This window comes from Juglans regia, chromosome 1, assembly GCF_001411555.2.
Source record: "Juglans regia cultivar Chandler chromosome 1, Walnut 2.0, whole genome shotgun sequence".
NCBI lineage: Eukaryota > Viridiplantae > Streptophyta > Magnoliopsida > Fagales > Juglandaceae > Juglans > Juglans regia.
Genome location: NC_049901.1, coordinates 1,375,721 through 1,388,890, shown reverse-complemented (window position 1 = coordinate 1,388,890; position 13,170 = coordinate 1,375,721). Strand labels below are relative to the sequence as shown.

The 13,170-nt window shown below is 35.9% G+C and overlaps 2 protein-coding genes across 3 annotated transcripts; one reads left to right on the top strand and one right to left on the bottom strand.

The window, feature by feature from the left end:
- Positions 1 to 1,024: 1,024 nt before the first annotated feature.
- LOC109001364 (uncharacterized protein At1g65710-like) lies at positions 1,025 to 4,172 on the top strand. 2 transcript variants are annotated; one of them, XM_018978614.2, is made up of 2 exons: positions 1,025 to 2,514; positions 2,803 to 4,172. In XM_018978614.2, the coding sequence occupies exons 1-2, from the start codon at positions 1,240 to 1,242 to the stop codon at positions 3,781 to 3,783; spliced, it is 2,256 nt and encodes a 751-aa protein (XP_018834159.2). In that variant the 5' UTR covers positions 1,025 to 1,239; the 3' UTR covers positions 3,784 to 4,172. The 2 variants fall into 2 exon arrangements, with proteins under 2 accessions (XP_018834159.2, XP_018834158.2); XM_018978613.2 differs by having other exon boundaries at positions 1,026 to 2,592; positions 2,803 to 4,169.
- A 232-nt stretch (positions 4,173 to 4,404) lies between these two features.
- LOC109001365 (WAT1-related protein At3g02690, chloroplastic) lies at positions 4,405 to 8,926 on the bottom strand. The gene is made up of 7 exons (XM_018978615.2): positions 8,202 to 8,926; positions 8,053 to 8,100; positions 7,554 to 7,676; positions 6,750 to 6,899; positions 6,160 to 6,331; positions 5,172 to 5,232; positions 4,405 to 5,032 (listed from the first exon to the last, which is right to left on the bottom strand). The coding sequence occupies exons 1-7, from the start codon at positions 8,850 to 8,852 to the stop codon at positions 4,930 to 4,932; spliced, it is 1,308 nt and encodes a 435-aa protein (XP_018834160.2). The 5' UTR covers positions 8,853 to 8,926; the 3' UTR covers positions 4,405 to 4,929.
- Positions 8,927 to 13,170: the final 4,244 nt, after the last annotated feature.

Genomic DNA, 13,170 nt, shown 5'->3' with positions numbered 1-13,170 from the left:
TTTTATTTCATGTTAAAAATTATATTCATCATCTTTATACTGTTCACTATATAATTTTTTATTTTTTTTTCTTACCAAATACATGGTGTGTGGATGATGAGTAGAATAACTCAATTAGTTTATGAAGAATAAAACAACTTTTTTAAAAAATAAAAATAAAAATAAGTGAGATTAGTGAGAATGATGAGTAACAAAACTCTTTCATGTTGGACTCAGCCTTCAGTGTTTAAATGGAAGGTAATGATACCTTTACACCTCTTTTACTTTCCATTTTTGTTTCATTTTACTATTTGAATTTGGATTAAAAATTTTAGAATATGATTTTCTTGCATAATCTAGAAAAAAACAAATTCAATCAATCGACATATTCATGTAAATTAATGCAAATTTATAAAAATTGACTCAAAAGAGGAAAAGAAAGTCAAGTTTTATAAAATTAAATTTATTTTTAATTAAATTACTTGATTATGTTAGTTGATTAAATTTTTTTTTTTTTTAATATTATGTAAGAATATTATATTTTAAAATTTTTAGTCAGATTAAAAAATAAAAAGAAATAAATAAATAATAAAATAGAAATAAATAAAGTGTACCCTTAATATTTGCAGGGGACGAGAATATTGGGCTTCAATCTTATGGAATTTCCGTACAGGGGGTGGCGAGACAAGATCGTGTTCAAATTCAAGCGGTATTGTGGGCGGCAGGGCTTGACCGGAACCCAAGAAGGAAGGAATCAGGATTCAGCTTAGATAGCCGTTGTACAGAGATTTGAATCTTAAAAAAATAATAAATAACAACGACGTTAACAATTATAATTCAATAAAAATTCAAGTTGGTGGGGAGGCATCATTAGAGTACTGTAGCGACAGAACAACGATCCAACGACTCCTGTCTCTCCAACGGCTCTGTGTGCAGAGATTACGTGCCCCGCCCCTTTGTCAAAAATTTGAAATGCTCTCTCTCTCTCTCTCAAATCAAATCTCGAACTTTTTAAAAAGTGTTTCTTGGATACAGTAGCAGCCTCTCTCTCTCTCCCTTATCTATCACGGACCGTTGCTTATCTACCACAATTCAAATCCTTCTTTTTCCTCTCTTCCGTTCCCTTTTCCCTTTCTCGTAACTTTTCCTTACAACTACTCTGCAAGCATTCCGACGTTCGTATCGTTGTTTCCATTCTTCTAGAGACACGACACACTCTCTGTGTCTCTTTGTAATTTCTTTGTAATTTACAAAGCCACCATGGGTGCTTGTTTCAGCAAGAAGAGAGGGTCTTCTTCCTCTCCTTCTGTTGCTGCCGTCTCTTCAGCGGCAATGGCACCTCCAAAAACTTCCCACAACGACGATGCCACAGGTTGTGAAAATAGTACCACCCACAAAGTTAAAGCGGAGAGTGGAGAGCCAAAAATGAAGATGAAGAAGACTGCGCAGGCGACTCAAGAAGACCAAAAAGTGGAAGAAGATGAAGGCGGCCCAGTGAAAAAGGAGATTTTTGTCATCAAGCACCGGAAGAGCCATGACGTTAGAGACAGAGGGAGAGATTCTAGAAGCCCACCTCCTCAACAAGATGCTCCATTAGTACCGCATGGGCTTACCCCTACTGCTGCTGCTACGACTACATCTAATGAATCGGCAGATGAATCAATTGGCAACAAGGTTACCCAAGCTGCAGCAGCGGGTGTGGGTGTAAGGACATCAAGTTGCACGAAAGAAGAGGTCGATGCCATTCTGATTCAGTGCGGAAGGCTTAGCCGAAGCTCTTCCGGCAAGGCTACTACCTCTTCCGCTTCTTATGACCGTAGCAGAAAGTACTCGGGTTCCAAGAGGAGCTATGACTTTGACGAGGCTGTTGCCGCTGATGATGATCAAAAGAAAGCCAATGTCATTGAGAACAATGACTTGTGTGAGGAGGATGAAAGACGACAACACCGACAACGCCACCGCCAATCACCGAGGCCTTCTTCATCTTCTCAAGGTAGGAGAAGAACACCCAGCAGAGAACGAGACCAACAACAGCGCTCGAGCAGCCGGGAGAGACGAGTGAGCCGATCCCCCGGTAGACGATCGTCTGAAACCACCACTCCTGCTAGTACTACGACTGGGAGTGCACCTGCTACAGCAAATACTGCCAAGAATGGAAATAGGCCAGGAAAGATGGTCTCGGTCCCTGCTACTGTTTCATCATTGGTGATGGATAAGAGTAACAATGGTGGAGGAGGAGAATCTGCAACAGCCACTGCTGTCAAGAGGATTTCAGTTAGGAGAAATGTTGGCAGCGAGGCAGTGACGGCAGGTTCAAGGGGTGCTTCATCGCCACGGTCCCAGTCCCCAGCAAGAGCAAATGCACATACAAAGATTTCCAATGACAATCAGCAGCAGCAGCAGCCGCCGTCACTTAGCCGCAGCTCTTCAAGGAAAGCAGAGCATTCTCCTTGCAGAAGAAACCCATTGAGTGAGATCGACCCCAACTCCCTCGCATATCCACAACCACTCAACAACAGTAGCGGCAATAGCAAGGTACTAAATAGAAACAAAAAAGACAATGAAGGAGAAGGGGGGATGGTTCTCAAGGATTCCACTAATGTTCTGAATCAGGTGATCACCTGCTCTAATGTATGCACAAACGTTTCAGCATTTATTGAGTGAATATCTGCAGGTCATGGCTAATTGACCCATAGGACTATTCTTTTGCTTGCTTTTGTGTAAACTAAACAATAATGATCTCCTACTCCTGCTTTCTTAGAAAATACAATTAAGCATTCATTTTTTTAAGTCAAGTACATCATCTGGCGTTCTCCATTGCAGAAACCAAATCCTGAGATAGTAAACAGTATGAGCAACAGAGCTGTTGTTCAAGGGACCAACTACAAAACCAGCAGCAGAGGTCCACTGGACAACCAGGTTGTGACTGTCAATTGCATACCGAAGGAACAGCGGCAACTGACTGTGGAAGAAGCTCTAGAACAATCATCAATGACCGGCCATGTCGATGCTGAAAGCCTGAACCCACAGAAGTTAACAAGAAGCAGGTCCTCTAGGAGATCGCGAGACCTAGACCTCAATCCCGAAACTTTGTTGAATCCTAACCCGTCCTATACTACGCTGTTGCTAGAAGATATCCAGAATTTTCACCAAAAGAACACGAATACAGCTTCTGTTTCCCTTCCAGCTTGCGTCACCAAGGCCTGTTCTATCCTCGAAGCTGTTGCTGACCTGAACTCCACCACAAGTTCTAATCTGTCCTGTGCTTTCTCTGATGACAGAAAAAGCCCCCCAACATATCAATCTAGTAGGACTGCCTACAATATTTCACTGGGCAATCCTCTTGTCGGGAAGATGGTAGCAGAGGCCAAAGACCCTTTTATAGAATCTGAGATAGCCGTCAGTGACGATGTAATGGAGCCAAGCTTTCACAAGTATGTAACAGTGAGGAGGGGTTGTGGATTAGGTGGAGAAGATATGGAGGATCAAGAATCGTCGGGTAGCAACAGTTTTGTCAGTCAACAACATTGGGGCTTTTCTTCTTCTTCATGGGAGCCCAATTCTGCTGATTCAACTGACTGCTGGACTTCAAGATTGAACACCAGAGAGGAAGATCAGAAGAGGCCACAGGGGAGTGTACTATCTGAACCAGTTAGCAATATGGATGAAGCTAGCAAGAGATTGAGTGGGAAAAAGAGAGACTGCGAACCCCAGCAGAGCCGTGGGATTGGGCGTGGCAGGGTTGGCGTCACTAGAGGTCTACACACGATTCCTGTTGTTGCAGCAACTGCTGCATCCACATAAAGATGTTTTGAATGACTTTCCATTTGATTGTATTTACTGATTGGAGAAGAGGATTCTCCAGTTTGTGTTTGGGGGGTTGCATACTTGCAACCATTTTAATTTGTAATGTTTACTTTTGACCCCCTTTTTTCAGTCATCCTTCACAACAGATTTTTATCATTTGTAATGTAATGTTTACCATTGTTTCAGTGCACCCTAATCAGAGATCACAGGGTCAAAAGATGCAACCGGGGGGGATCAAAGAAGTGCTTTTCAGTGTCTAGAGCTTGCCAAGGACATGACAGGGTGAACCAATGTTCTATTCACAGACCAGTTGCATTCAATGCGATTTCTTTGCACTTGCCCAAAGAACGTGACAAATAAAACCGCATCTATGAGATGAATTTTGATAGATAATGTATATGTGCCGACCAGAAAAAAAGGACGTCGTCGTCTATATTGATAATTTTTGACCCAAAGGAGATGACATGTCTCTAAATTTCCAAACTTCTGTTTGGGAAACGTGGGTCCGTGTAAACAGACCCAGCAGAACCCGGTTTTGGAAATATAGATGGATAATTTTTTTCACAAGTCAAAATAAATGGGTAATTAAGCTCACTGTCGACATTTCCAACACTGTTGAACAGTCCAAAATGTATTTCCTACAAAATCGTAACCAGCACAACTTACATCAAATATACAAGCAAACTTGAGTCATTTTCAACACAGTACGGTAGAGAGCTCTAAAATACCTTGACCTTCAACACATATATAGTACAAATAATTCGAAGGAATATTTGACCCTCAACCTTACACAAATTTCTCCCAAGGAATCTACCATGATACTGTTACACAAATTGACTGATCCCCATGTAGAGCTTAGAGCTGAGTTAGGTTTCAATGAGCAATCTACCATGATACTGTTGCTCAGAGATAAATAGCTTGAGCTCCAATCTTTAAGAACCTCACTAAACTTGGCAAATTGACAAAAATAAATGAAGCCCGTATTTATAGTAATGTCCTGCAGCATGCATGGTTTAAGTCTGTATCCAAGTGTGTGTGCGTATACATCTCCATACCGAGTCATGAGAGTCCAGAGCTAGCTTCCGAATGAGTCTTGCTTTCATTTTGTTACCATGTTAAAGCGATCCATATGGGTCAAATGATTCATTCCACAACATTCCTGTAGTTAACCATGTATATTGCAGCCAAGGTAACAACTGCCCCAACTAGTTGGAAGGGCGAGAAGGTCTCACCGAGATATATAAACCTAAAATCACAGATTGATTGATGGAGCGCAAACAATTTTTGTTAAAAAAGCAAATTCGTAAGATTCCAAAAAAGCTTGATTTAAGTGAACATCTGAAAGCATTATAACTATCTCCCTTTTGATGGTTGGGCGACCTTACCCAAAAATTGACGCAAACATTGGGGTTAGAAAGGTGAGGGAGCTCAGCTTTGTCAAGCTACCTGAAATACATTAGCAAGGAGTCATCAATTCCAAACTTAAAGCTCAAAATCAATCATGTCAATCGCAGACAGAGGCAATTCTGCACTAAAATTCAAAACAAACAACGGTGTCTATACAAAATCGTTGGGTATTTTTGTAATCATACCCACTGAACTCTTAAGGAAATAAGTTGGCAAGCTCAGCATAAACACGATCTTGAACATTATAGTTACACTTTTTCAGCAAGGTAGCAAACTGTCTAGTGTTTGGATGAACTGAAAAATAATACCTCCAAATGAATATAGCGACAGGAATATAGTTTTACCTGTATTCTCCAATGTTCTTCTCAACAACCAAATTGAGTGTAGGAACCAAAAATTTTGGTCATCTTTGTTTTCTTTTCTCTGTTTCTTTCTTAACTTTTTTGCTTATGTGGATTGCTAAACAGCACTCAAATAACAATTTGGCTGCATTGCTCACTGTTAGCATCCCAGGGTTACAGTAATAATTGTCTACAGTGTCGGCAATATAAGTATAAATTAACATGCTAAGAGAAAGGTATTTGGAAGGATAGTGAAAGGTTTGATATCTGGACTATACCAATATTACTACTTATCATTGCTTTTCACGTTTGGTTTAGTAAAAGTAAAAAAAAAATATGACTTTGATGATTCAAAATTTATTTGAGATATAGATCTTAATTAAATCTAGTTATAAGAGGATCCGTATCATATCTGGAGAAACAGCAAAGTGATAAATTATTACAAGAGCAAATAGTAAAATTGCTTTTATTAATATTTTCTGCAGCTCTTGACCCATTATGATGATTCATAAGAAAACCTGGAATAAACAACTTTGCTACCATATAAGATTTCATAACAGGAGATTTTCGATACAGTTTGAAAAATTGATAAGAAGATTAAAAAAAACAAAAATTTAAAGATGACCTTTTGTTGCGCTATAGAAGTATACACCATAACTAACAGCACTTCCAAATATGGAGGTATACAGGAGTGCCAGCACATCGGGAGCAGTGAACTCCTTGAGAATCCCATTGGCAGCAGGATCGTGATTAAGAATGGAGAATATCACAAGAGGGAGACCACCGATAACCATATGCTGCAACAAAATGTCTATTAGCCTCCCTAAGGTCTCTTCATTTCTTCAGAGTATCTAATGTGGAACGTCCTAGAACATTCTAAACGCAAATATACCATGTGATTATGATGATAATTAATGATTAGAATCAAGTGCCAAATGCAACTTAGATATAAAGAGCTAGAAACAAAGCCCACCAGATTTATACTAAAAATTGTGTGCAATCTACTTATTAATCAAAACTCTCAATGGTACAGATTCAGGGGAAAAACAACTTCTTCCAAGACATTAGGACTACTAGCTGAAATAACAAACGAAATTACAAAGTTCAAATTAGAAATTACCAGTCATAATTTCAGAGGCAATATCAACAACACTATGAGAAATTACCAACCATACTAATCGCAACTAAACTACTGCTTGAGATGGTACAGCCTACCCATCCAGTTGCCATGACAGGATCTGAGTAATTCGAAACCCAGCGGACCATGACTGTGCCAACTGCCATGCTCTGAGCTGCAAGAAGCATCCACCACTCCCCACTTCCCCACAGGGAAAAGTTACTCTTATCAAAAGTGAGTGAAGGTACCTGCAGAATAAAGCACGAGTTTATACAAAAGCCACATAGGCCAAGTTAATAGGTTTCTAAAAAATCTTAGTTGCTAAGATAGCAATAATAAGTCAGAAAAGTCTTCTATAGCATTAAAAGGACAGTGTCGCCACAAAATTTGTATAATGCATCATAAATACAAAAAAGTGAAGGGAAAGGCATTTGGTGAGTGCTTCAATCAGGCGTTCTGCTTGGACAAGGGTAAACGGTAAGGAGGAGGTGGGGGATATGTTAGGGAGCATGTACCAAAATATACAAGCTATTCCACAGGAATAAAAAAGCACAGGCACCTATTGTACAGCAGACATCAAAATATTGGTTGTTGACTTGCCGAGTGCACCCTCATGAAAGTCATCAATGAATTTCTTAAAAGAACAATAGTAGAAAGAACAAAACTGTGAAGATAAGAATATTTAAAATAAATAGATGAAGTTAATTAGATTAGGCCATTCCTTTTCTCTTAGAAGAACATTAACATTCAAAAGAACCATAAACGAGGAATGGGATATTCATTGCTTGCATTTCACATGAACTTAGCCTTAAACGAGTTGTGCAAATGGGCTTTTTGTGAAGCCGAGAAAACCAAAACTCCAAAGCATTTAGCACACACCAAGATCCAGCACAAAAGCTTACCTCAAGGAGTAAGAGTCCTATTACACCGAGTACAAGCCCCGCAGCTCCAACAAACCCAATGGACTCACCAAATAACAAGGCTGCGAGTATAGCCACTGTTAAAGGTTGAGAGTCAATTATCACCTGCATTTTGGAAAATGTTGTTAGTCAGAGCCAACAAAAGATTTTACGGAACCTTGCGCCTTTAATTTTCACAAAAGCTGGTAGATGGCTAAAGAAATTGATTTCCCATATTTTTATTTAACTTATAGTATCTTGTGCAGTGCTTGCTCGCAAAATCTCAATGTTGTGGCTGGTCCTTTGGAAGAGTAGTATAAATCCATGATTTATTAGCATGCCAAGACTTGTCGCCATTTAGACAGAAGGGAAAGACAACCATTTCGTTTGTGTGTGTGTGTGTGTGTGTGTGGTTTAGGTAATAAAAGTGGCAACCTTTAGATGAATGGAATTGTAATGAAAATCGATGAAGCAATGAAGAGTGCATTGTGCAATAACGTACACTACCCAGACCGGCAGACGTCTTTTGTAACCCTTCAGCAAGAAAACCCTGTTCCACCATTATCAACGTTTTTTTGTTAATAACAAGAAAATTACTTAATTAATAATTTTTTTCTTAAAAAAAAAAAAAAAATAGATAGAGAAGGTGACCTGGAAACAGGTGGCATCGACGAGCGCGAAAAGAGAAATGGAAAGCCAAGCGGTGAGTCCAGAGGGGGAGGGGCGATTACGTGAAGCGGCGAATGCTATCAGGAGAAAGCCGGCGGGAATGAGGCGGAAAGAGGAAACAAAGAAAGGGCCATACTTTGGAATGACTTCTTTCATGGCCACCATGGCCGTGCCCCAGAAGAAGAAGGGAGACACCAACACCGCCCATTCCCACACTGCTCCCAGTGCTACTGAATTATCGTCTGGCAGAGCAACCGTTTCTTCAAAATTGGATGTGGAGGAGGAAGGGGAGACATCCTGCCCTGTCCCAGGACAATCAAAATCAACGGCTTCCTGTTCATTCTCCTTTTCTTCAAATTCGATGTTTGTGCCGCCGGTGCATTTGACAATATTCTTCGAATCTGCTTCAAAACCAGTGAAAATAATCCTCTTCCTGAAGACGCTGCTGCTATTGTATGGAAATTGATGGGTAGACTTGATGGAAGTAGATATACATGATGGAGAAGGGGAAGGTGTGTAAAATGAGAAATTATTAAGAGAGAGAGGTACATGAAAACGGCAAGAGTAGGAGGGGAAGATGGCATAGGCAGTGGCAGTGGCGGTGGCGGAGGGAGAAGACAGACATGGCCTCATTTTCCCACGCCAATAATATCTGCAAATGCACACAGCCACAAACAACGCAGAATTAGAGCACCAGTAAACGCTTAACTGATGGCAAAGGCACGAGGACCCCACTTGTTAGAACACTATTTAACTTTTAGTTAATCTTAATTATTAAAAAATAAAATATGTTCACATGTCAAATTTTAAATATTTAAAATTTAATTACAATAATTTACTATACATATAATAAAAATATATTTTATTAATTATTTCTTTCTTACTTTCTTTTTATTACATATTTTATCACAATTAATATATTAATTTAATAAAAACATAATTATTAATTAACATATAATAAATAGAATAATAAAATATGATAAAATTAAATAAATTAAATATTTTTAAAATTAATAGTTATTCATTACTATATAATGAATAAATGTTTAATTTAATGTGAAGATTTAATATGAATAATTAAAATTAAATTCATCTTATATTATTTTATTATTATATAATGAATAAATAATTATTCCAATGTAGAAATTTATGTGAATGAAATAGTCAAAAATCAAAATTTTCTTATATTCATCAAAATTATCTTTTAATTTTAACTAATCCAATTAGAGTGCTCTTAGTTGTTACTTCCTTGCACGATTAGAAATTATATTCCCGACCGTGGAGTTGCGTCAGCATTTATAAAAAAAAAAATGAAAATGCTATGTTTGCCGGGCTCTTTTTTCTTTTAAGTTTTTTTTTGTAATTAAGTGAGTATTTTTTTTAATAATATTATAATTTTTTTAAATATATTTTTAAATATTAAAAAAATCATGTAAAAAAAGGTAAAAAATAAAAAAACACATAATGCATTAACGGGAGTCCTAGCGGGAGCTCCTAGCTATGAGCGTAGACCTACCCTAGAAAAACTAATTATTTAATAATATATATTATTTTTTTCCAAAAATTATGCGGTGGTTATGTGCACTACAAGTTTATAACTATATATAATAGAGAAATGATAGTTACAGTCGTGAGTATGCAAGTGTCGTGTAATCACATTAAAAAATAAATAAATACAGGATCTACATAAATATTTTTTTTTAATAATGAACCTTATTATTTTTCAAAATGATTATTCCGCATTTATGCATTCTACAACTGTATATAACATTACTTTATATAATATTACTTTGCAAACTGTATTACCTTTTAATTTTTTAATTTTTTTTGGGAAAATAAAAAGAAAGATTTTTGTGCGAGTACGTGAATCCAATTATTTTACATCTAGTTGATTTGATAGTGTTGGTATACCAATTTTATATAATCAACTCTTATTTTACACAATATTATAAAGCTGATTTTTTTCAAAGAAGAAAACCTTGGAGTAATTTATTTTTTTCACGAGTATGCCATTTACAACGCCCGCAATAATTTTGAGATTTTTCAGATGCATTATTCAGATCCATTTACAGAACCTTAATCATAAATTCCTGCCTGTCCCATACAATAGAGAACTGCTAAAAGTAGTTATTAGAATATTCAGTTTGGAGTTAGGTTAAACAAATGAATATTATATGGGTGTTGGGAAATCATGTCTGTATATAGGCTTCTTATGGAGTTCTTGTGTTGGAGATGTTCACAGGAAGGAGGCCGGCCCGTTACTGAATTAGAATGGGCTTGCCCGAAACAACTCATGCATGCAGATCGTGGATCCTACCCTTATCTCAACGGATATGCATGTGGGCCGTTTCTTCTACCACTTACTAATTATAACCTCGTACTATTTGACACATGAACAATGCCCGGCCCACCCTTCAAAAATTCAAAGGTTTTTTTTTTGAAAGAGGAAGTTTCAAACTTTAAACTTCCATTTTAAAAATTAAGAGTTATGCTAATTAGGTCACATCCCTTGATTACACCTAGTTTGTTGATTTTTACAAATCATATATATATTGTCATGGAAAATTATTTACATACAATATTTTATACAACACATTGTACAATAATATTTTAAATGATAAATATTTTTATAAAACATCTTATAAAAATAATATAATTTTATAAAAATATCTTCTTTTTATAATATTATTATATAATTTATTATGGGTATATTACTCGTCATGTCATATTGAGATCCAAAACATACGGTTTAAAACACTTTTTAACGAATAATGACTTTATTTGTTTTGTTTAGATGTTGTCCTTCCTTGCTAGCTACTTCCTAGTCATATCTAATGATTTGAAATATATTTTTTAAATGGTTATAATGATGTTTTTTGTTTAGATGTATTTTCCCGACATGAGTGGTACTTATACTTCTTTAAAACAGATCACTTAAAATTAAAGGAAAGAAAAAAGGGGTGATGACAGGCATGATGTCAATGCAATTTCCAATACCACCTGATTCAATAAAGGTAAAGAAAATAATAGGTATTTATATTTTACACGCTCCCACCATTACAAAATCTAGAATCTATAGATCATATATATGTCACGTGTTGTTGGGGATGGAGTAATTGACTGATTGGCATGACTTTTTCATGTTCTAATTCTTTCTTTAAAATATATATATATATATGTAGCGTATTCCATTTGGAGGGGCAGATCTAGATCAGCTAGCGGGGAAGCTTAGCGTCGCGTGCATGGACTTGACCATCTCCATCATTAGAATCCGTAACATTAATGCCTAGCTAGCTAATTGCAATGTGGCTGCACGCCAAACACTCATTCTTTCCTATAAACTAGATCAGAAAGATTGCTTATACTCCTCCACCTCTTAATTAATTTTCAATACAAAAAATGTTATTTCCCTTAATTTCCAAGCTGTATGGAAGCAATTATATATATATATATATATATATATACTTGCAATTAATTGCAAAACTAGTGGATCGACTTTTCGCTCCTTTGAAATATTAGATCAGTCCTCTTTAGCCTCCTTGTGTTGGTTGGCTCGGTCCCGGCCCGCCCTGATGAGTATTATATTTTTCTAATATATAGGTGCTTAATTGAAAAAAAAATAAAAATTAAGGTTCTATTCTTTGTTCTCATGTGACTGTCATATTTGATTGTATAAATGAAATGAGATGAGATTAGATAAAAATTGAATAAAGTATTATTTATTATTATTATTATTGTTTTTATATTTAAAAATGATAAATTATTTATTATATTTTATATAAAAATTTAAAAAATTTATAATGATTAAATGAGATAAGATGAATTATGTAGCCAAACAAGACTAATTGGGCTCGACTACTAAATCTATTGATAATGACACCAAAATTATATATATATATATATAATATATTAACATGCATGGAAATTAGGTATATTTCAAAATATCGCATGTATCTAAATTAGTTAATTGGGTGGGAAATGATCCAAGTAGAAGTCATCATTCGTGGGATCGAAGAGACGATAAAAAGTAGAACTAGGTAGACAAGTCAAATAAGTAACTTCATGCTGCATCTACACCAAACTAGCAGCTAACTGCTACCGTCTAATATTCCACCAATATGCATGTTTAGAAAATTAAGCCTATATTATATATAAGACATTGATCGATCATGATCTAGATGATCATGACGCTGTTGGGGTCTTTTTTTTCAATCACAAGATCATCATATGCTTGAAATCCTTATATATATCGCATTAATCCTCAACACGTGGCTACAGATGCTTATATAACAATTTTATAAAGCCGTGTATGGGCCGGCCGGGAGAAGGCTATGACGTGAGTCGACACATTATTTGATAATCAAATTAGTAACGCAGATTACACGGAAATAGACATATATATATATATGGATAGAAATGATATTTGTAATTGTGAATGTGCAAGCGTCGTGTAATCATTTTAAAAAAAATAAATAATATAAGACTCACATGAAAAGAAATTAATTTTTTATGAGTGGATTCTATTCTTTTTCAAAATGACTGCACGACGTTTGCGCATTTTACGACTGTATATAACATTACTCAATATGGATATATATTTTATATAAGAGTTTTGTTATATATAATCATTTTAGTGTATTTTTATTTTTGTATATTTTTGTATATATTTTGTTAATATGATTGATTATTTTATTTTTTTTAATATAAAATAATTGATCTGATCAATCATATCAATAAAATATATATAAAATATATAAAAATTATTGTAAATAAAATTATTGTTCATATATAGAAATGTGTAACATCTGCTAACCCGGGATAAGAAAATTAATTAATATACTGCGACGAATTGTTACTTGGCATAAAGACGCGTTGTAGAATACAAACTTTCTGGAACATACGCATATTGTAAGAACGACTCCCCCGTAGAAATAAAAGACTTCCTTGAAAG

Coding starts and splice junctions, on each gene's coding strand:
- LOC109001365 (XM_018978615.2), bottom strand. CDS start 8,852: ATGAGGCCATGTCTGTCTTCTCCCTCCGCCACCGCCACTGCCACTGCC. Junction 7,677..8,052: donor CGTCTGCCGGTCTGGGTAGT/GTACGTTATTGC, acceptor TCCAAAATGCAG/GTGATAATTGACTCTCAACC. Junction 6,900..7,553: donor TAGGACTCTTACTCCTTGAG/GTAAGCTTTTGT, acceptor TTTATTCTGCAG/GTACCTTCACTCACTTTTGA.
- LOC109001364 (XM_018978613.2), top strand. CDS start 1,240: ATGGGTGCTTGTTTCAGCAAGAAGAGAGGGTCTTCTTCCTCTCCTTCT. Junction 2,593..2,802: donor CCACTAATGTTCTGAATCAG/GTGATCACCTGC, acceptor TCTCCATTGCAG/AAACCAAATCCTGAGATAGT.